A 21,199-nucleotide genomic window follows, 5' to 3' on the forward strand; every position below is an offset into this window, starting at 1 on the left:
ATTTCTGTGCTATTTAAACCATCTGCTACCAATGAGGAAGACTCTAGTACCGCACACGTCATGTACACCGTGCATGGTGAGTCAGTTCACAGCCACCAGGGGGCACTCTTCTCCAGGAGGTTCTGTCCACTACTGTCCAGGTAACTGCAACTAATGTGAACACTTGACTGCAACTTAGTTCAATTCAATTCAGATCGACCCACTGTGCGTGTGTGTGTGTGTGTGTGTGTGTGTGTGTGTGTGTGTGTGTGTGTGTGTGTGTGTGTGTGTGTGTGTGGCGGGTGAACTGTGCACAAGGCTTTCGTTCGTGACGCACTAGGCTTCATCTTCAATTGAGTTTTATGAGAGGGGGCCTCGGGGGAGCTGGCCTCGGCCCCCGGCCCCCGGCTGCCCTGCTCCACTCTAATGGTTTCCTTATGGCCTCCAATTCCTGACATACACACACTACTGTGCTGAGCCGCTCCGAGAAGCGAAAAAACTCATTTCCTGATTCTAAACATACACACAGTCTGAGTGTGTACATGTGTGAGCACACGTGTGCGTCCTGCGTGTGGATGTGTGTTCTGACAGGCTGCGGTGTTTTTCTGAGTCACGTAATTGTGTCTTTGGACTTTGTTTTTGCAGAGCCCACAAGTATGCGAGTGCACGTGTGTAGGTGTAACAGCCTTGTAGGACGTGCGTATGCGTGTGCATGTGCTTGATGGGTTCCCTGATTTTCCTGGAAGGCCGATTGACCTGTGAGCGAACCCATGTTGTCTGGACCTTTTCAGTTTTCGACAGACGCAACACGATCCATCACGGAGGTATTTTTAGAACCGCTCCTCTCGCCTGATACGCAGCAGCTGTGAAGCGTTTTGCTCGGAGAGAGAAGCTAACGAGCATTGTTCTTGTCCTGCGCTCGTCTGTCACAGAGTCGTATGGGGGGGGGGAGAGACATTCTACAGCAAAACAACCGCTAACCACCGAGCAATTTTAAGAAACTCTAAACTCTATTTTAAATTTGCGAGGAATCTGCGGTCGTCCACCAAAGAGTGAAACAACATTGAAATACCAGTGTTGCATAAGTGTAAGTAGAAGTTCCACGAGTTAGTAAACAAGGACATGTGAAGGAAAAGAGACAGGAAGAGGGTTTCTCTGTGACAACAACTGTGACATATTGATTCTCTATCGATTCCACCGAGACCCGTTGATCGGTGAGCTGCTGTTTTGAAGCCTCGACGTTAGAAACAAAAATCCTGAACCTTAGTCCAGAGCAATCTTGGTTTGTGGGACCAGGATATAAATATCCTACATTTATAAACAGTGTACGGTCGGTGGCCAGGATCCGCTGAGCACGGTGTCAGAAAAACACTTCACCCTCCACCTCACACTGAAGAAGAGGAGGATGAACGGACAGTGATCTTCCTCTTAAAGAATAAAGACCCTTCACATCTTCAAGTGTCATTAAAGGAGCTTATATTCCATCTTCTTTCCTCCTGCTACATAAACAATAATGTATGTGCTGCTACTTTTCAAGGTTCACGACTAAAGCCTCACTTCATTATTGTATTTATCACATTTATAGTTTTTATCATGAATTTAAGATGAATTTCACGTATATATGTGTATGAACTGTCTTTGTCAGGCAAGTGAACAATAACGATTTATATTCTATGTTGTGTAGATCTGAAGATACATGTTCATTTACAATGAAAACTCCATAAGATGCTTTTAATGCGATCAACATCCTGTTCAGTGAGTCGGAACCAGAAGTTTCCCGAGAGGGTTGAGAGAAACGTCACTGAATCTGATTTAATCAAATCAGTGTGATCGTTAAGTAACACAATGTGGTCTTTGTGTGTGTGTGTGTGTGTCTGTGTGTGTCTGTGTGTGTGTGTGTGTGTCTGTGTGTGTGTGTGCGTGCACCCACCTGCTCCTCGTGCAGCACCACCTGTCCGTCCAGGGGACTCCCCAGAGGAGCGATGGTGACAAACGGCTGCCAGGCGCCACTGATGGTTCTGGGGAAGACGTCGTACAGCTCCATGCTCTGGATGGCGTCGCCGCGCTCCCTCATGGAGAACAGGGACACGGGGTTACACGTGGCCACGTACAGCACATCTGCAAACGGAGATCATCAGTCCTTCATTCAGGAACACATTTCTGTCTATTATTTAGATGTTGCTTCTGTAATCTGTGACTTATAGGTGTGTAAATTAAGTTGAATAACTTTTGTTCTTACTCTTACACTTTCACCCCCATGTTCAACCTTAACTGGAAGTGGGTTCCTCCTTCTCCAGCTGTGCACCTCAGTGACGGCAGAAGGATTAAACTCCCTTTGACCCTAACCCTGCATCTGAAGATAATACATCGCTGCTTTCTTATAGACTAAATTCACTAGATCCTCTTATATCCCCTGAAGTCTGCAAACAGACACTTGTATGTATTGTGTGACAGTGTTGGGTGTGTGTCTGTGTGCGTGTGCGTGTGAGTACCATCTTTGGTGGCGACGTCACAGATGATGTTGACCTCATTCATGGGAATCTGCCAGTGGGCTTTCTCCTCGCTGAAGCTCAGCGCCCGGCTCTCCTGCCTGCTGCAGGGGTGACTCTGAACACGCAGGAACACGGGGCCCTGGACGCACAACAACATGACGACTGTAACAGCAGCACACACACGTTAACACACACACTGACAAACTAACTTGGTCTTCATTGCTGGTGTGTTTACCTTGATGTCTATGCGGTGCGTCTCAGTGGGACAGAGCAGTTTGCGGCGAGCGTTTCCTTCTTGGTTGATCGTCCAGTGTCCCGTCATCTGAGCCTCCGGCAGCGGCAGCCTGCAGATCGAAGGTCACATGGTGACAAACGCCAGGTGACAACTAACGAAGTTACACATGTCTGTGTAGTTTCACACTCATTCTGCAGCTTTCTGAATTTCCAGTTTGCATAATTATATTTTATTAACTTAAAACTGCCCTTTCAAAATGAGTAACTCTGGTGAGTGGGTTCCATCTCCTGTGAGAAGGACTGACTGAGAGTCACAGCTTCAACTGTCACAATCAGCTCCAGTTGAAGAGTGAAGCTGAACTGAGATCAGTTAAAAAGACTCAGAAGTTTATTAAAAACCAGAGTTTATCTCCAATATTCAGCAGGAAACTTTGAAAATATGAAGAATTCTGAACAGAGTTTGGTGGATTTGTTCAGGAAGCAGAGGATCATGGGTAATATCCAGCGTTCAGTTGGGTTTCACCTCAACACATTGATACACTTTCTTTTTTCTCTACATTCACATTAAAGCTCAGTAAACGTTACACAGTGTTGCTTTAGTTATTAGTTAAATTAGTTATTCTTATGCCGCGAAATGATTTTAGACGGAAGCTTTATTCTGTTTTGAAAGAGATTTCTTGAAAACAAAGGTTTTCATTTGATTCCAAAAGGGTAGAACCAATATATACGGAATAAGGGACTGTGCGTGTGTGTGTGTGTGTGTGTGTGTGTCTGTGTGTGTCTGTGTCTGTGTGTGTGTGTGTGTGTGTGTGTGTGTGTGTGTGTGTGTGTGTGTGTGTGTGTAGTCCCTGCCAGATGTTAACTAGTCTTCCCAGGAATCCGAGCTGGACTGTGGCCACAGCCTTATTGGCTGCAGGTGCAGTGAAAAATGCAACACGACCACAAAACAAGGAAATTCCAAGAGGATAAACCGGTTGAACGATGGACGTTCCTCCAACCATAAATATTTCTCTGAATGGAAAAGCGAGGAGACACACGAGAGAAACGGTTTCTGCTCCTCGATGCCCAAACTAGGAAGTCAAGAGAGAAGATATTTTGTTTTTATGTAAACAAGATGTTGTGGGCAAAACAACTCGTCCAATATAAACTGTTCAAGATGGGATTTAAACCACTGACCAACAGACACAGACCCTCTGAGCCCGGACGGTGGAAGTACAGACATTACGGATCAGATCATCCATAGAATGAAGGAAAATACTTGTTTCTGCTCTGCTCACTTCTCAAGAGTTAACTTGAGATGGTTCTGAGAGTTAATGAACGTGCTGAGTTAAAATAAAACCACAGGAGACAGAAGAAACAAATACTTTCCTTTATTCAACAGCTGCACATGATGAGACAATGTAGTGGATATTAGAATATTATCTTTCCCCTCGTAGGAGAGGTGAGGTAATGTGAGTAAGGAGCTGCGGAGATGATTTAACACTTCAGGAAGCAGCGAGGAGACTTCATGGAAACCTCGAAGTTTCAGGTGTCAGCTGCTTTCAAGCTTTTCAGGATCTCAAATCAGTAAAAACCTTTAAAAACCCCATGTTTTAAAAGGGATCTCCCATCAGAGGAGACAGTTCTACCCTGAACCACTGACCCCTCAGGAGCTGCTTCACACCGACAAGCCTCTGGAGACGGTTCCATAACAGTGACATCAACACTTCTTTAAATCAGTAAGAAATGAAGCCTGCATTCTGATGTTGTGTTGTTAAATTGAGTGTTTGTCATAATAATCACATAAAAACAGGGGCATGAATAGCTTCTGATATATTTAAAATACTTCATAGCTACAGTGCTTTAATATAATTAATTAGAAGCCTCTGATGGATTTTTAATGTCACCATGACAACAGGTTCAGTCTACGGAGGGAAATGAGGATTCTGTTCAGCATCAGATGTGTACGAGCGTACGACAGCTCAGTCGCTGTGGAGAGTTCTCGTCCTCTCTGGAGGAACAACAAGTCGACCTCCGCAAGCAGCGGGACGGAGCGACAACAAGATCTCATCACTCCATCGCAAATAAAGCTTAGAGTTCAGGTCTGGTCCATGCAGTGATTATCAGAGGTGAGAATAAAACCTCTGTAACTGCAGGACAGTGTGTGTGTCTGTGTGTGTGTGTCTGTGTGTGTGTGTGTGTCATCCGAGCATCTCCCCATGTCTTACTCCTTAGCCAGCTTGACGGAGGTGGGCCTGGCTCCGATGGGAATCCCGTGCTTGTGCAGCGCCTCGATCAGAACCTCTCGCGTGTCTTTGTTGTACGAGTCGAAGTCGAAGACGTTTCGCACCACGTTGGCCAAACCCTCGCCAGGGAATCTCTGCAGGGAGGTGAAGTGGGAGACGGAGGAGAAGGAGGAGAAGATGGAAGAGGTCAGGGAGAAGAGAAAAGAGAATAAAAGAGCAGGGAGGGAAGAGTAGAAACAGGGAGTCAGAAGATGTTAATATGATTTACAGTTCCTGAACAGAGGTTGATGCCGGGGCAGAGCCGGGAATAGGAAACACTACCTGCAGGATAAATCATGTCTGCACTGACAGATGAGTGCAGAGGAGTCTTCCCTCTCTTTCTGAGGCTTTTACAGGATTTATTATTGAGTCTGTGATATAATCAGACACGCACACGTTATATTGCCGCAATCAATTTCCTGTATTGTACAGTAACTATGGTGATGTGCTGGTAAATGGGCAATAAAGGCAGAGGAACAGAGAGGAGGAGATACTGTTACGGCGAAGCAGAGACAAGACGCTGTGTATCTTTTCCAAGCTGCTAAATAATGGGAGAGACGAAGGACGAAATCTTCTACCGATAAGAGTGACCGCGGTGTGGAGCTGTAGAATCCTGTCAAAACACACAGTCTGCCAATCGTGAGTGAGTCTCAGCTGTCAATCATTACGTCTCAGCTGTCAATCATTACGTCTCAGCCCGTTTTTATATCATTAAATAAGCGATTAAAACCAAACTTATCAGAAACTTGAACAAACATCAGTGTGAGAAGAACTGACAGAAACCGACGTGTACTTCAAACGGGCTGATTGAGATTCTCTGCCTTCACTTCTTCTGTATTTACAGTTAAACCAACTGGTGGAGGTTGAATGGATCTGAATTGATAACAGCTTTCGATATTTGACACTAATCAATACTCGCTGCACATTTCACCCAACAACACAACTCAACATCCAGCCCCTGGTGGTGATTAACAGAGAGAAACGCAGGCACATCCCTCTGGTAGCAGTTACATCTTCAGCCCGGTGAGTGATCTTCCTGTCGGGGCTGTGATTGACTGTTTCTATAAATATTAAACGGACACAATGGTGAAGATGATTTAACAACCCCTGGATCCTGGGCAGTGTTTCAGACCATGAAAGCGAGCGTAACCCTAACCCATAACAGCCTCATCCCAACTGGTTACGGCTGGAACGTAGATCACATGGGGCGTATTGATCTGTGTTTCTTTTCACCACAACAGGTGACCAGATGTGAAAGGTAATTAAAGCCAAAACCGGCTCGCGCATCGAAACAAGCAATTTGGCCTTCGACTAAATGATCCTGTGTCTGTCCTGCTCCTCCACGTGTCAATAGTGGTGATTAAAGACAGAGGTGGGCGGCCGGTGGGGAAATCAGACATAAGGTCTCGAACATGTGCACTGAATTATTGATCTACAATAGTGAAAGCTCCAATCTTAATTTCACTCTTCTTCAAGCGCCGTTATTCTGGTCCCTCGCCGTTATTTCTGAAGACCTGAGCAGGGAGGAGGCAGGAGACGTGACAAACGCTCGATCTTTAAATACAAACGAAATCAGAGAGTGACTCGATTCACACAAGCTGAAAATAACTGTTGCTGGCAGCTACATGGTAACTGGCAGCCTCTCGATGCTGAGGATGATGGTGAAGAGAGGAAAGCTGAGGATGGATAATAAAGTTCACCTTTTCCCCCCTTTTTTTATCTGATAATAAACGATAATAACGTCTCAACCCTGAAATTATGTCTTAATGGTGTTTTGACCTGTGCAGCAGCACAACTAAGCTTTTTATATTATAAATAAACGGGACCAGGACCAGATTGAAAACCTTCCCTGAAATCTGCAGATGATTCCTGTGTTACAGAACATGTTAAAGTGTGCGTGTGTGTGTGTGTGTGTGTGTGTGTGTGTGTGTGTGTGTGTGTGTGTGTGTGTGTGTCAGGCCGAGGGAACATCTGTGTTGTGAGGACACTCTATTGCATTAGGAGCGCAGCCTTAAGGTCACATACTCTTTATGAATTATTGATTTCAAAGATCATCTGAGACTAAACCTGGAAAGCTGCTGAAGAACATGCATCATACTTCTCACCTGGAGGTGTTTGACGATGTTGACCACCTCTCGAGTGGAATAGGGGTAAGTGATGGTTCCCTGGTCGGCCATGGACCTCAGCTCTCCGAACGCGGCCACCAGCTTCTGCAGCGTGGCGTCGGGAACATCAGGGCCGTAACGTTTCAGCATCGCCAGCTCAGCCTGAGGCTTCGGGTTGTCCACAGCATGGCAGCTAAAGATATCACCTGAGAGAAGAATAACCAGTCAACACAAAGGTCTGCATGTAAATTTCTATTTGTTGAGGCCATGCAGAACATTTCAGGAGAATATCCAGACTTCAGTGCAGGTCTGACAACAGGTCTTGAGAATTCAACCAGGTTAGTCGTGAGCGCTCTCAGCAGAGGATCTTGTTTCTATCCTTAGATCCTGGATGTTGTATTTACCTAAAGCTCCATAGAAGTCGTTGCCCAGGAAAGGAAAGCCAGGTCTGTTAGCCAGCACCAGCATCCTGAAGTCTGGATGCATGACGATGGCGTTGGGCCTCCCCTCGGCTTCACGTGGATCTTTGGAGGAGAGACGGTCGTGGTTATCACGCGACAGGACAAGCAACACACACGTCACAGAGAGCACTGCTGTTTCTTCATCGGCTTCTTCCTGTAACGTTATAGCTAATTCCTAATATTTGATTTGTGTCTCACACACACAGTGTTGCTGTGCTGATAGCATCAGGAGCTCTCGAGTTTGTGTTTATGAAGTGTCGAGGTTGTGTTTGCATTCCTGTGGGAAGAAGAGCTGCTCAGGAATGGAGCAGCTGGTGGGATCACGTAGGACAACATGGAAAAATCACACGTTTACCATCCAGCATGATCCACAGTCGCCTGGTACCTGTCCATAAAGGCTTTTATCCTAAGCCCCCGTCGGTGTCCTGCATCTGATGTTTAACTCATGTTTGTCCTCCAGGACATCCGACCCTCAACTTGTCCATTTAATGGTCTCGCTTCTGTCTGCTCACTGGATCTGAGACATATCTGCTGTCGAGGTGTTGAACCCTGTGTGTGTGTGTGTGTGCGTGTGCGTGTGCGTGTACCTGAAATGATTCTGCGTCCGTCAGCCAGAATCATCTCTCCGCTCTCCACCAGGGTTTTGAGGATGCAGGTGACGTTAGTTGGAGCTTTGTCGGCCTCGTCGATCACTAGGATGTGACCCACTTTCACGGCCTTCACCTGCAGACACACCGACACACACATAGAAGTGATGAGGACGATGTCATATGTATGTTATAACATCCAAGTACTTAAACCTGCAGTTACTCTACAACTTGATCAAGCTCCAGTGTCAGAGTCTTGTCTCTATGGGATCAAAAGTCGACACTGACTAAAAACCTACAGCTATATATGTTTTAAACCTTATTCCTGAGTGTGTGTGTGTGTGTGTGTGTGTGTGTGTGTGTGTGTCAGCTGACCAGGGGCGAGTCCTCATACGTGATGATGCCGTCTCGGACTGAGGGCTGCAGGGTCAGGGTCTGAATGGTTGTGTCCCTGGGAGGAGCAGAAAACAGGGTCACACACACGTCCAGATTCAGAATCACTATTATTGTTATTGGTTCACCTCGTAGATATGAACTTATTGAAATCGAACTGCACTTCTACAGCTTTTCTAAATGGATCAATAGCTGTGAACTGATTTGAGGATTCTTCACAATGTAAAAAGAATATCCTAGATTTCTTTCTAATAAAAGCTGAAATCAGATTCCCCTTCCACAAAGATGCAGGCCAGTGAAAAAGCTTTGCTGATAACACTGCACTCAATTTCAACAGGCCAGGAAATAAAGCATCGCTCCAACAACTTTGATCTCCTGGTGGCGTCCAAAATTATCCCTTCCTCTTTCCCCGAGCGAGCCGGCGACCAGCCCTCCCTCTCGCCTCGATACCTCACAGCGTGACCCAGGAGCTGTCCCAGTTTCCTTCCTGGCCGACTGCGTCTCTTTTCTGAGCCACATCTCTGTAGGCTCTCAGGCGCAGGCTCCCTAAAGCCACATGCACGGATCCTCCTGCCGCTGCCCTGCTCTAATATTAGCTGCAGCTACAGTAACTAACCAGGACACATCTGCGCTCGGCTCCACTTCGACTTTCACGGGACTTTGACAAACTAAACACGCACGTGTGCCGACGGAGCAACGGGTCGTTTCTCCGTGTGGATTCTGTGTTGATGGTTTCACTACAACAATAAGATCCTAGATTTTTAACTGGAGCGGTTCACGTTTGAGCAAGTGGGGACTTTTATAGGTTTTCTGTTTGCTGCCTTTTTCCCCATCAGAGTCATTGACAAGCAAAACACAGGCTTCTTCTTAGTGCCAGGATCAATACGAGGCCGTCGCTGCCTCCGATTGATCCCAGATACATTCGATAGTAAGGCTGATTTCACGTCGCTCTATGGATGAACAACACCGACCTAGTTGTCCTGAGGTGTCATCATGTGAGTATTTAAAGAATCTGTGAACCCGACTTAACGAGGACTTCTTCGAATGCCTCTTCTTGAATATGGTGCACGTGAAGTCCTCGTTCTGTTGAGGGACGGCCTAATTCACTGACGACCAGAAATAGGTTCTGAGTCTCTCAGATGGGACGGCCAGGGCCGACGGGAGGGGGGGGGGGGGTGAGAAAAAACACTGGCAGCTCACTTCTCCCTCAAATAGAATTGATGGAAACTACAAGTACTATAAAGACACACGTGTTATTACTCCTGGAAATCATCATAACTTGCTGGCCACAGAGGAAACAGGCTTAGAAACTGTCTGGGAGTTTAAAAACCAATTGTGAGACAGAAGTTTTTATGCACTAAAGTGTTGACAGGGTTTCCACAGCTTCCAAAAAGTTAAACATATGACTTATTAAAACCATGAAGAATGAAATTTATGACCCATGTCAAGAACAATGGATATGAAGGAATCATTGAGAAAGAATTACAACACACGGAGACGTTACAAACTATGAATGCCACCAAAACCAAAAGACATCATTTTTAAGTGCGATGGGTTAAATGAACGTTATATTTAGGAGCTTTATTGGACATATTAAAGACTTTTATAGGCCTATAATTCAGGATATTAAATATTAGACTGATTATGAGCGTGTGAGCTTTTCTGCAGCTGGAGAAATAAATATACATACGTGAAATTCACATGAGCTGTTTGTATGCAAATGTATGTGTAACTCTTTTTTGGAAAAATATATTCAGAAAAGGTTTGAGATGGTCATAAAGAATAAAATATGTTGGTCAGAAGATTTTGTGTTAAGCATAAAAAGGAACATTATACTTTATCACTCGTGGTCTGGACAAGGTCAAATGTTTAAACACAATAATAAAACAGAATGGAGCTTAGGTGACTACATTTATATCCTAATGACAAAAACCTGACTTGAGAATCTCCTGCTGCGTTTTTCATATGTGAAAGACAAAACTCTGGAGAAAGTCTGAAGCCCCCATTGTCCAAGCTGGAAACCAGTTTGGCTAAAACAGTTGATAACACGCTGGTTCTCCTGACCTGTGGAGCTGCAGGTATTCTCTGGGCCTGTTGAGCAGATGCAGGAACCGGTCCACTACTTTATTCTTACCCACTCCCTGTGGAAGAATTGAAGAACAAAACATTTAGCTACCAAACACAAGCTAAAGAAAAGAATCTGTATGTAGCCGCTGTGTTTTAGTGACAAAGGCTGTGAAGAGGGATAAAGACGTTGTCCCTCTGTAGAGAGACGGTGCTGACTGGGAGAGTGTCCCTCTCTGTGGATGGTTCTGTGTTCTGACAGGGGCTCTTCTCTGGGACTCCCACTGCCGTCCCCACTGAGCCTTCCTCTCCTGGACGGCTGCTGAGTCGCTCGGCCACGTTGTCAGATGACCAGTAAGCCGCTCTGACAGCTCCTAATGTCACAGCGTCACCCGTACATGGTCATGTGCGTCTCCCACTTCCACTCCCCTCTTCCTCCTCCTCTTCCTCCTCCTCTTCTCATCTGTCGATTCTGGAGCAGACTGAGGGCACAGAGTGTCCCGGAGGAGGTGCTACACGCTCCTTCCTGCCCCCAGCGAGCTGTGAGCATGACGGGTCGGAGGGTGACATCAGGGTGCAGGGGGCCTGTTTCATAACCTGCCCCCCCCCCCCCCCCCCCCCCCCACACTCACACGGCGCTGACATGTGCGGCCTACTTCACTTCCCTTCAAAACAGAGAACGCAACTGGTTCCCTGCGGATTTGATGTGATTCCGTGTCACTCACCTGGTTGCCCACCAAGAGGAGGTGCTCTCCCAACAGAAAGTCTTTCAGCATGTCCTCCATCACCTTCATGTGCTGCAGAGACATTCACACAGACACTCAGTTAAACACGGACTGAACCCAGAAGGACATTTTTCTCATGATGTACTGTGTGTGTTTGTGAAGATGCTGCTCTGCAGACAGAAAGCAGGTCAGTCAAAAAGTAGGACATCCTCCCTGTTCCCATCTCAGCCTCTTCCACCTCCGACACAAGCAGGCGCAATAAAGAGGCAAAATTAGGACGGGGAGAGAGAGAGAGAGAGCGTGGGGAAGAAATGAATCTGGGTCACATCACGTCATCAGTGTTGCCAGAAGATGTCTGAGTGTCGTTTCCTGAGCTGGTTCTTCAGTTTGAGTCCACAAAACACTGCTGGAGTTTCAGGGGTAAACGGTGTAGCAGCTGAATCCAATACAGCTGAAGACAACTGTGACTTATCTTCAGATAGTAATAAAACAACAGAGGAAACACAACATGCCTCCGAACTGCTCGTGTGGTGTCGTACGAGTGTCAGGAAGCCCCGACATTAACATTCAATTGGAAACGAGGTCATTCACATCGTGTTTTAAGACCAAATGTCTGCTGACAGCTTCCAAAGAGGTGCATTCAGGGGCTGTCGGAAATGCTAACGTCCGCTAGCTTAGCCACTTCTTTTAGGCTTTGAATGTCGGGGCTTGTGGACACTTTGCTGACACCACACGAGCAGTATGGAGGCATGTTGTGTTTCTTCTGTTGTTTTACTACGTCTGAAGATCACTAATGTCTTCAGTTGTATTGGATTCGGCTGCTACACTCCCCCCCCCCTCCATCGGCATAGTGGTGAGTAGATGAGTGAATTTTCATTTCTGGGTGAACTCCCTCTTTAATGAAGAAGGTGTGGCTGCCGTATTTCTTGTGTCTGAGAGACACAACAACTGATAAATTCCTAAAGAAGATTTTTGTTCTCTAACGGGGGCATGAAGTCCACATCTGTCTGAATCCAGATGTGAGGTACGCACTGTACTTTCCTTCCTATTTTTGTGTAAGTTAACCACCATCAAGCGTTTTCCTGCTGGACATGAATGCGGCGCTGAATTAAAGTCACGCTGCTTCCTTATCCAATCCAACCCGGGTCAGTTGGGGGACCTGGGACAGATTTGACCGAGATCTGAGGCTCAAGTGTATCTGAGGCAGCAACAACAACAACAAGAGCGTGACCTTGGGAAATATAGTTAATACCAGAACTAAAAGCAGAATCCTTCATAATGAAATAAAGTCAAACACTGCAAAGGGGACAGAGTGATATTAATAATAACAGGAAAAAAAGATGATTGAAGCTGAAGGGGATCGGACGGGGCTCTTCAGTGGTGTGTGATCTTACTGGATGTGAACGTTGTGTAGTGATGAACACACACACTGGTCATTGGATTATTCTTTATTGTTTCTAATCCAGCGCTTTGCCCTCATGTGTGGGTCATGTCCTGGAAATGTTCTTTTACAGTTACAGACTCATAAGAATCAGCTGAGTTAACTGTTTTCTTGCAGCTACAGATGTGGTTCAGACTGACATGTATGTGATCACGTCCAGTATGTAAAGTATTAGTGTGAGTGGATGTGTAATTACCTGCGGATTGTCATAAAAGAGAACATCTGGAACCTTCATTTTCTCACTGGGTTTGTAGATGGGAGCGGACACGTTGCCAATGGTCAACACACCATCCTTTACCACACCTGGAGACACAGGGGGGGGGGGGGGGGGTGAGGCACTTTATACTGCAGTTTATACTGGATGAGAATTAGGAGAACATCTCTCCTCCTCTGGAGAACATCTCTCCTCCTCTGGAGAAACTGAAGCTGCTTCTCAAAAATCTAATTCAGGAAACATATTGACTCATGACACTGATCCACTTGGTAGTCGACCTTAAAGGTCTCAGGTTTAACCAGGAAAAACTCATAATTATCTATGAAATATATCTAGAAACATCGAATGGATGATTTTATTTTATAGGTGAGTGGAACTCACAGCTGTAATCCTGAGTTTGTTCAGCAGGATCTGGTTTGTCCTGTATGGAGCAGTTGGTGAGGCTCTTTTCAAGAGAGGCTCGGGCCAAGCTGGGCAGGAACCTACACACACACACACACACACACACACACACACACACACACACAACACACACAACACACACAAACACAACACAACACAACACACACACACCGTACACAATTAATCACTAGTGTTCACAATCACTGAGCATATTGTTTATATGGCACTTTCACAATGAATCCAAAACCACATTAACACATAGTAACGTGTGTGTGTGTGTGTGTGTGTGTGTGTGTGTGTGTGTGTGTGTGTGTGTGTGTACCTGGAGAGACAAGCCTTATTGACTGCGTGAGCGATGCTCTCCTCCGGGTACTGAGAGAGACGACGACAGATCCTCAGCAGCTGTCTGGTGGAGAGAGAAGAGGCCAGAGACTGCGCCTGGAGACACACACACACAAATAAATTACTTAGATCACACGCTCACACACATAAACAAACTGGTAGGACACACACACACACACAGACACACTCACTGTGGGGTCGTTGGTGTTGCGCAGGCTGTGTGTGAGGTGCAGTAGCTGCTCGGCTGCCTCCGCTGGAACATTAGGCGTCTGACAGATGAAAGGAAAAGACTGATGAAGAGGATGTGATGAAGATGAACTGAGGTGGAATTAAACAGCAAATATATTCATCTGATCGGATTTGTGACAACTGAACGAATAACATTGGGATTGATTATTTTTCCTTTTTTTTCTCCAACTGAATCATTTGATTAGTTGTATTTTAGTTTGTCTTTTGCTGTAAATGTGGCTCCGCTCATACCGGAGGTTGAGCAGCAAAAAGAGACAGTAAATAAACATGAATGTAAACATGGATGTAAACTCAGCAGAGCTCATATCTCCCTCATACACAAACAAACACACCTGGAAATATCAGTCCTGATTTATTCATCAAGACTCCAGAATGATTTCTAGAGAAATTCACAAAAATGTAGAAAAACACTCACAAAGATCTGCCCCCTCGATCTAATCCACACCACAAGTCCATGTTTGTTAATGTTTGAAGTAAAAGTCCAGATCTAGTGAATGTAACTGTGGTTCCATAAGGGGGCTGTGTGCACTCTGTCTAATTCCATTAGTTTCTGGAAACGTTATTACAGCGATGTCAGTTCAAACAAATCATAGATCATGGATAGTTCAAAATCTATCATTTGATTTGCACTTACTGGTCAGAAAAGTGGTGGCTAGTGGGAAACCGGCTGTCGAGACAGTTGTGGTGTGTGTGTGTGTGTGTGTGTGTGTGTGTGTGTGTGTGTGTGTGTGTGTGTGTGTGTGTGTGTGTGTGTGTGTCTGTGTGTCTGTGTGTGTGTGTCTTACCAGTCCCTGTATGAGGCCCATCTCCTCTGCTTTGGCCAGCGGGGTGACACTGTGGTAGAGGAACATGGTGAGCAGCTCCGGGCCCAACCACTGCTGAGCTCCGCCGCTGCCTCCAGTGGCCCCTACGACGGGGGGCTCCGCCAGGGCCAGCACCCTGAACGACGGGTGGACGGGCAAGATGGACCTGAGAAGACACACACACAGACAGACACACACACACACACACACACACACACACACACAGTTCTACATTAGCAGTGGATGAACATCTGTTCCGCCGTGTTCAAGTAGATGTGGAGTGCAGGTGCACATGGTGTTTGTCACGGTTGTGTGATATGTGAGTGTGTGTGTGTGTGTATGTGTGTGTGTGTGTGTGTGTGTGTGTGTGTGTGTGTGTGTGTGTGTGTGTGTGTGTGTGTGTGTGTCCCATCCAATCTATGTCAGGGACAGGAGCATGACTTTTGACAGCTGTCTGAGTGATTCTTTGATTCGAGAGGACAGCAAAGTCCGTTTCAATCCCCCCCCCCCCCGCCCACACACAGACGCCCACACGGCGACAGGACAAATTTACTCTAATGTGGTGAAAAACCGGCGCTAACCAGCATCATTACATGTTTCATACATGTAGATATCAGAGTCCTTTGTTATTAGGACTTAACCGTACCCTGTTTCTCACCAGTTTGGATTCTGCTGGTCTCTCTTGTTCCCTCTGTTCGGTCCCATCATGTAACCAGCCGCTTAAATTTAATTTAAACATCAAAGTTGAACGAGGCTGCCAACTCTAATTCAAATCCGGTTGGTAAACAGAAACAATCCCACTGCCACTCTGACGTCAGGCCGCTCCACCATGTGGTTTCCATTTGTTGCTATGGGAAACATTAACTATCAGCAAAACATGGACACACGATCCATAATGTTTGGATCCGCTGCCCAAGGCTGCATCGGTCTTTGAAGCATGATGAGGTAGAAAGGTTTTGGAGCTGCAGAATCTGTGCATCTGCAGAAAGAGTGAGCAGCAGTTTGAGGATGGAGACACCACGATGATGAGAGAGGTCAGAGGTCAGAGGTCAGACTGAGACTGAACAACCTTGAGATGGACGGTTAACAGAACCACATCAGGTGGCTGCAGGGACACAGACTCACCATCACTGGACAGTTCACAGTCAACTGCATGAAATAAATGTCCCATTTCTTTTCTCCATTGATTTTTCTGAAGATTCTTATAAAAACAGGCCGACCAGCTCCAAGAAGAACCGTGAGCGTAAAACATTTGATTCAGAGCAAGACAAATGGAAAAAAAGGCAAAGTTACAAGACTGGGTACATAATATTTTAAGTTGGAAGGAACTACGCATCCCATAAACCATTGCAAATGATTGACTTCATGCTTCTTCTTAAATTTAACCTTGTTAACTCAAGAAAAAAAACGGTCTCATGTTAGAAAGCGCAGTCATGGTCGCTCTGTGGTGAACGTAATGTCACACAGAATGATCTTATCACAGCTGGTATCATTTTTGCAGTTGTGGACAACATTTCCATGGTAACGTGCGAGCTCCACCAATCACAGCCATCGCTCATCACGTGAGGATTTCAGGTTATATAGTAATTCTCCTTCACATCGCACATCACATCACATCGACAGGAACTTGTGACTTCAACAGGAGCAAATAACATCAATAATCAAGAAAATGTATTTTTACTTCCAGGGCTTCCCCCAGTCCAGTAGAACAAGTTTAGATTGTGGAAGATGTGGAAGCATTAGTGGCCAGCTGACAAATCTGCAGTGACGTGATGCAGTTACATCAACATGCAGCAGAATTTGATTTTGCTGAATCCATGACGTGAAGACCTGAGGCTGTTTGAGAGCAAATGGAGGAAACTAACCACCATTAGCTCGGTGTTCCTGATAAACAGCATGGTTAAAAAAACTGAAACCTGTATTGTAATGCATAATTAAATCCTGGTGGACACACACACAGACACACACACAGACACACACTCATGCACGCACGCACACATTGAGTCTCAGCCACAGGAGCGGAGGAAGAGGAAGTGGGTTCACTTCAGCCCAGACGTCCCACCACAAACATCCTTCCTGCCAGCTTAGGTGGGTTTTTATACACAAAACGAATGTGCATGTACAAACACACAAACACACACTACCTACTCTTCAATTATTTAACTCTTTTCTTCTGCTTGTATTCATCAATCTCTCTCCACACCTGTAAGCAGTTTATCCACTGGGGACACGGAGCCTTAAGATTCGATCATCACAAATCTGAATATACTTTATTCTCTGCCCTCCTCCTCTCCATGTCCGTCTTGCTGTGACGGAGCTAACGCTGAATGGGTTTATCATAAAGTCATGTTCCCAATGTTTGATGCAAAATGCTACTGAAAAATACCTTTCCCTGCTCATAACCCACAATCATCAGTGTCCTGAGTTGTGTGTGTCTCTGTGTGTATACCTCTCTTGCAGCTGCTCGTCGCTGAGCTGCAGCTGTTCCTTTAGTGTCTGGTATCTGTCCCACCTCAGCAGCCTGGTCCCATCATACAGATCCAGCTCCCTGTCGTGTAGCAACCTGAGACACAAAGCACAGAGGAATGAGCTGACAAGTGTGCATGCGTGTGTGTGTGTGTGTGTGTCTACAAATAACAGCAAGTAAATCATGGAAACAATATTTGTATCGGACTGAAGTACCTCGACAGCACAGCCAGGGTTCCCAGGTTAACCCTGTGAATTCCGTCCAGAAGCAGCAGCTTGCCCTCGATGGCAGCCGTGACCAGCGGAGACGGCCTCCACGCTGTGTCCCCGTTCGGGAGGGTGCACCTCTGCTGGAGGAGGTCCCGGGCTGTCATGTCCTGGAAGAGAAAGAGGAGCGAGGAGGGAGGAGATGAGGGTCGGGGTCAGTGCAAGTGAACATGAAGCCTGGGTGGAAGGAAATCAAGGGACAAAGTAGAGGGAGGTGCAGGGACTGAGATCAGGAGATGTTCTGTGCAGCAGTTTGTTTAATATCACACAGTGAAACTGGATGAAACGAGTTGAGACTCTCATGTCATCAGACACTACATTTCTCCTCTAACTGCACCCCCACAATGATCTGGCCCCGCTGCTAGACTCGATATCTCGGCGTTACAGATAACAGTTAATGGCACATTTCTGTTAGGGGGTGAAACGTCTGCGCAGCAAGACTGTCATACTCGCTATCACGCCAGCGTGTCATGGCAGAGACGGAGGGTGGAGGCGGGAGGACATGCGGCGTTACACAATTTGTTCCAGGCACTGACTAAACCGGGAGCTGCTCCACGGAAAGAGGACATTTTATATCAAGACGGAAACAAGCTCTGTGTTTTACATTTTGCACAATCATGAGGATGATGATGATGATGATGATGATGGTATGAGTGATGCACCATACTTGATTTAACCTGTGATCACTGCAGCTCCTCTTCTGTCACTCAAACCCAGCAGGTCACTGAAGAGTTAAATCCTCTTATTAACTTTACTTATGAATTAATCTGGTGATATTTCTCCGCTGGTTGTTTAAACAGACCAGAAGTGGAGGAGACGCCCCTCGTCCTACAGGGACAGACTTGTTTGGGAGGTTTGACGCCTCTTGTTGTAGAAGCCACGCTCTCCACCGTGGCCTCCTATGGCCAGTTATGTACCAGCTGCTATTTTCTACCTCCTTAATGTGATTATCACATCGGTGGAAAGATACTAAATACATTTACTCAAGTATTTTGCTTTGCATTCTTTACCCTAATCCAATCATAGCATAGTTCAGGATACGTCTTTATCTCTTAGGTTTCTAGGTTAGCCAGTTTGAAATAAATCTCACTTTTACAGATGATTACGATTCAATATTGACGTTGCTCTCTTTTGCTCCGAATGCCACTTCCGTTTCCAAAATTGGTATTGTCAGCGCTGACATGACGAAAGGCCTGACGAAGGATTCCACAATTCCCGTAACACAAGTGACCCCTGACCTCAGCCGGCTAAAAAAAGCTGCAGCATGATGCATTAATACATAAAGCCGCAGCACAGCCACTTCCTGCAGGGTCGTCACCCGGCTGACTACATTCCACAGAAGCAGTCTGACACACACACACACACACACACACACACACACACACACACACACACACACACACACACACACACACACACACACACACACACACACACACACACACACACACACACACAGTGTGTTTGTTTATGGAATGTTTGGATACACAGAAGTATATACATAAATATAAATATATATCTTCGATTGTGTTTCTCATTCGGCCTTTGGATTTATCACTGAATCTTCAATTAGTACAAGTGATTTCAATGCATATTAATTCACTGTGTAAATCTGATTAGTATCTTTATAATGATAATGAGGGGATTCAACCATCTGATCAACTGAGGTGTTTGAAGTGTGACAAGAGAGAATTCTGCAGAAACAGAATCTGATTTTCTTCTCATGAAATGGTTTCTATTTTCAGAAGGTCTCCTTTCATAAAAATACCCCTGTCCCGCTGTGTGCAATATCCGTGCCCCTCCTCTCTCCCCATTGGTTGAAATCTACTTAGTGACATCACAGGTCATAAAAATGTGTATGACAAAATAAACATATATCCCAAAAACATATTTATTACGAGAGTGTCACAGCTTCTACGTTTACTTTCCACATGGATGCATGTAAATAAAAAGACATTATGAACTAATGTTATTGAACGAACATTGTCATCGAAAGTAATTGAAAAAGATGATCTCTTATTTTTACACAAATCATAAGCTGTACAGATGATAGATGGAGACTTTAGTTAATTATCTGGCTACTTTCACATAAAGGAACGCTCTGACTGGTATTTACAAACTATTGCATCACTTGCTCGGTGGTATTTTCACAGTAAATAAACTCAGATGGCTCCAGACTTTAAAAATCAAACAATTTGAATCTTTGAAAGACAAATATTAGTGATGCTTGCTCACCTGGTAGAGCATGACTGGTTCCATGCTGTAACCCAGTATCTCAGCAAACTCTCTGGCCAGCACTGACTTGCCACAACCCTGGAAAATACAAAAATGATTGTTATTAAAACCAGCGATCACATTCATCATGTGTGAGCTGGTCCCTGAGCATCGTGTGTCCAGTACCTTGGCTCCTATCAGACATATGTCCTTCACCATGTGGGACTGCATCATCTCAGACAGCAGCTGGGAGTGGCTCGGCGTACTGATGAAGTTGGGGCTGCTGTTTGGTGGACGTGGCTCTTTGGTCCCGGCTGGAACCTGCAGAACGACGGACAGAAGACGTGTCTGTGAGGCCTGGAGACAACAGACATCTCCGGGACACGTGTGACTCACTGACCTCGTCTGGTCAGAAACAGGACTTTTTGATGAATAGAGCAGAGAAAACTGTGTGTGTCTGATTGGTGTCAAATTGGTGAAGATGTTTCGTTTTTTTTGCACGAGTTTCTAGAGTTACCACAGATTCTAATCCTCCAACGACCAGTGCAGTTTTCACTGTGACTCCTTGCAGAGGTACTCGTTGGGGCTTTAGTTTTACTGCAGTCAGCCTGTCCACCGTTACCTGAAACGTGACGTCTTTGTCCGTGACGCGTAACGTGACATCAGCGCGGCCCTCCGTCTCCCTCGCCGCTGACACACTCACGATAGCACCAGGCGCTGGCACACGGCGACCGTCCAGCAGCTCAAATCGCTGCAAAACAATCCCACAGAACACATGCATTTGAAAAGTTGATCTCATTGACTTCACATCCAGACGACGACATTTTTACTGGTGGTTGACATCTCGACTTACGCCGAGAACGCCCTCTACAGCGGTGCGGCCATCCTTTCCCAGAATACTGGTGTAGGGGTAAAGTCTCTGGACTAACTGCTGGGAGGACAACATAGGGAAGGCGTTCTGCAAAAGAAAAACATTAGACACTCATATTAATTGACCAGAAGGTAGAGTATTTTTTCTTTTTTAATTGCCCTCTCTTCTTTATTGTTCCTGAGAGAGGGATACTCCTGTCTGGGTTCTCACCAGCACGTGGAGGGCAGGGAGCAGGTTGTCCACAGGGAAGTCGGGGAGGCCCAGGTCGGAGGATTCCTGGGAGCACAGCGTAGTGGCGAGGGAGAGCAGCTGGGAGACCCTGACACAGGAAGGAACCAAGTGCTGCACATTAAGTGTCACGTGAACACTCACACTTGTCCAAAAAGCCCCTTAAAAAGCTTTTAGCTTCACTAATAGAACTTTGAATTTACCTTTCTGCAGAAATGTTTGGTCCCACTGTATATAACAGCTCCAACTGGTCCTGAAGAGACAATAATATCCAGAGGCAACAGCTGCAGGGTCATTACACTTAAGACATTTCAAGGAACACTTGTGCAACTGAGTTGAAAAACATGTTGGGAAAATTTGAAATCCCCAAAATAGATGTGGCAACAAATTGGAAATAA

The 21,199-nt window shown here is 45.7% G+C and overlaps 1 protein-coding gene across 1 annotated transcript in view; it reads right to left on the reverse strand.

Annotated features, from left to right (window-relative positions):
* The window catches only part of vwa8 (von Willebrand factor A domain containing 8), a 71,241-nt gene that overhangs the window by 41,904 nt on the left and 8,138 nt on the right, over positions 1-21,199 (reverse strand). The window contains exons 7-29 of the mRNA XM_034574963.1: positions 21,005-21,054; positions 20,784-20,892; positions 20,556-20,660; positions 20,325-20,453; positions 19,889-20,023; positions 19,724-19,801; positions 17,438-17,598; positions 17,205-17,318; positions 14,738-14,921; positions 13,895-13,972; positions 13,684-13,799; positions 13,341-13,441; positions 12,942-13,048; positions 11,305-11,376; positions 10,580-10,656; positions 8,498-8,573; positions 8,123-8,258; positions 7,479-7,598; positions 7,075-7,280; positions 4,913-5,064; positions 2,707-2,815; positions 2,472-2,610; positions 1,910-2,097 (exon numbers count right to left, since the gene is read on the reverse strand). Coding sequence (XP_034430854.1) covers positions 1,910-2,097; positions 2,472-2,610; positions 2,707-2,815; positions 4,913-5,064; positions 7,075-7,280; positions 7,479-7,598; positions 8,123-8,258; positions 8,498-8,573; positions 10,580-10,656; positions 11,305-11,376; positions 12,942-13,048; positions 13,341-13,441; positions 13,684-13,799; positions 13,895-13,972; positions 14,738-14,921; positions 17,205-17,318; positions 17,438-17,598; positions 19,724-19,801; positions 19,889-20,023; positions 20,325-20,453; positions 20,556-20,660; positions 20,784-20,892; positions 21,005-21,054 — 2,742 coding nt within the window. The remainder of the gene's footprint in view (positions 1-1,909; positions 2,098-2,471; positions 2,611-2,706; positions 2,816-4,912; positions 5,065-7,074; positions 7,281-7,478; positions 7,599-8,122; positions 8,259-8,497; positions 8,574-10,579; positions 10,657-11,304; positions 11,377-12,941; positions 13,049-13,340; positions 13,442-13,683; positions 13,800-13,894; positions 13,973-14,737; positions 14,922-17,204; positions 17,319-17,437; positions 17,599-19,723; positions 19,802-19,888; positions 20,024-20,324; positions 20,454-20,555; positions 20,661-20,783; positions 20,893-21,004; positions 21,055-21,199) is intronic.

The sequence above is a fragment of the Hippoglossus hippoglossus genome, chromosome 21 (genome assembly GCF_009819705.1).
Source record: "Hippoglossus hippoglossus isolate fHipHip1 chromosome 21, fHipHip1.pri, whole genome shotgun sequence".
NCBI classification, from domain to species: Eukaryota; Metazoa; Chordata; class Actinopteri; order Pleuronectiformes; family Pleuronectidae; genus Hippoglossus; species Hippoglossus hippoglossus.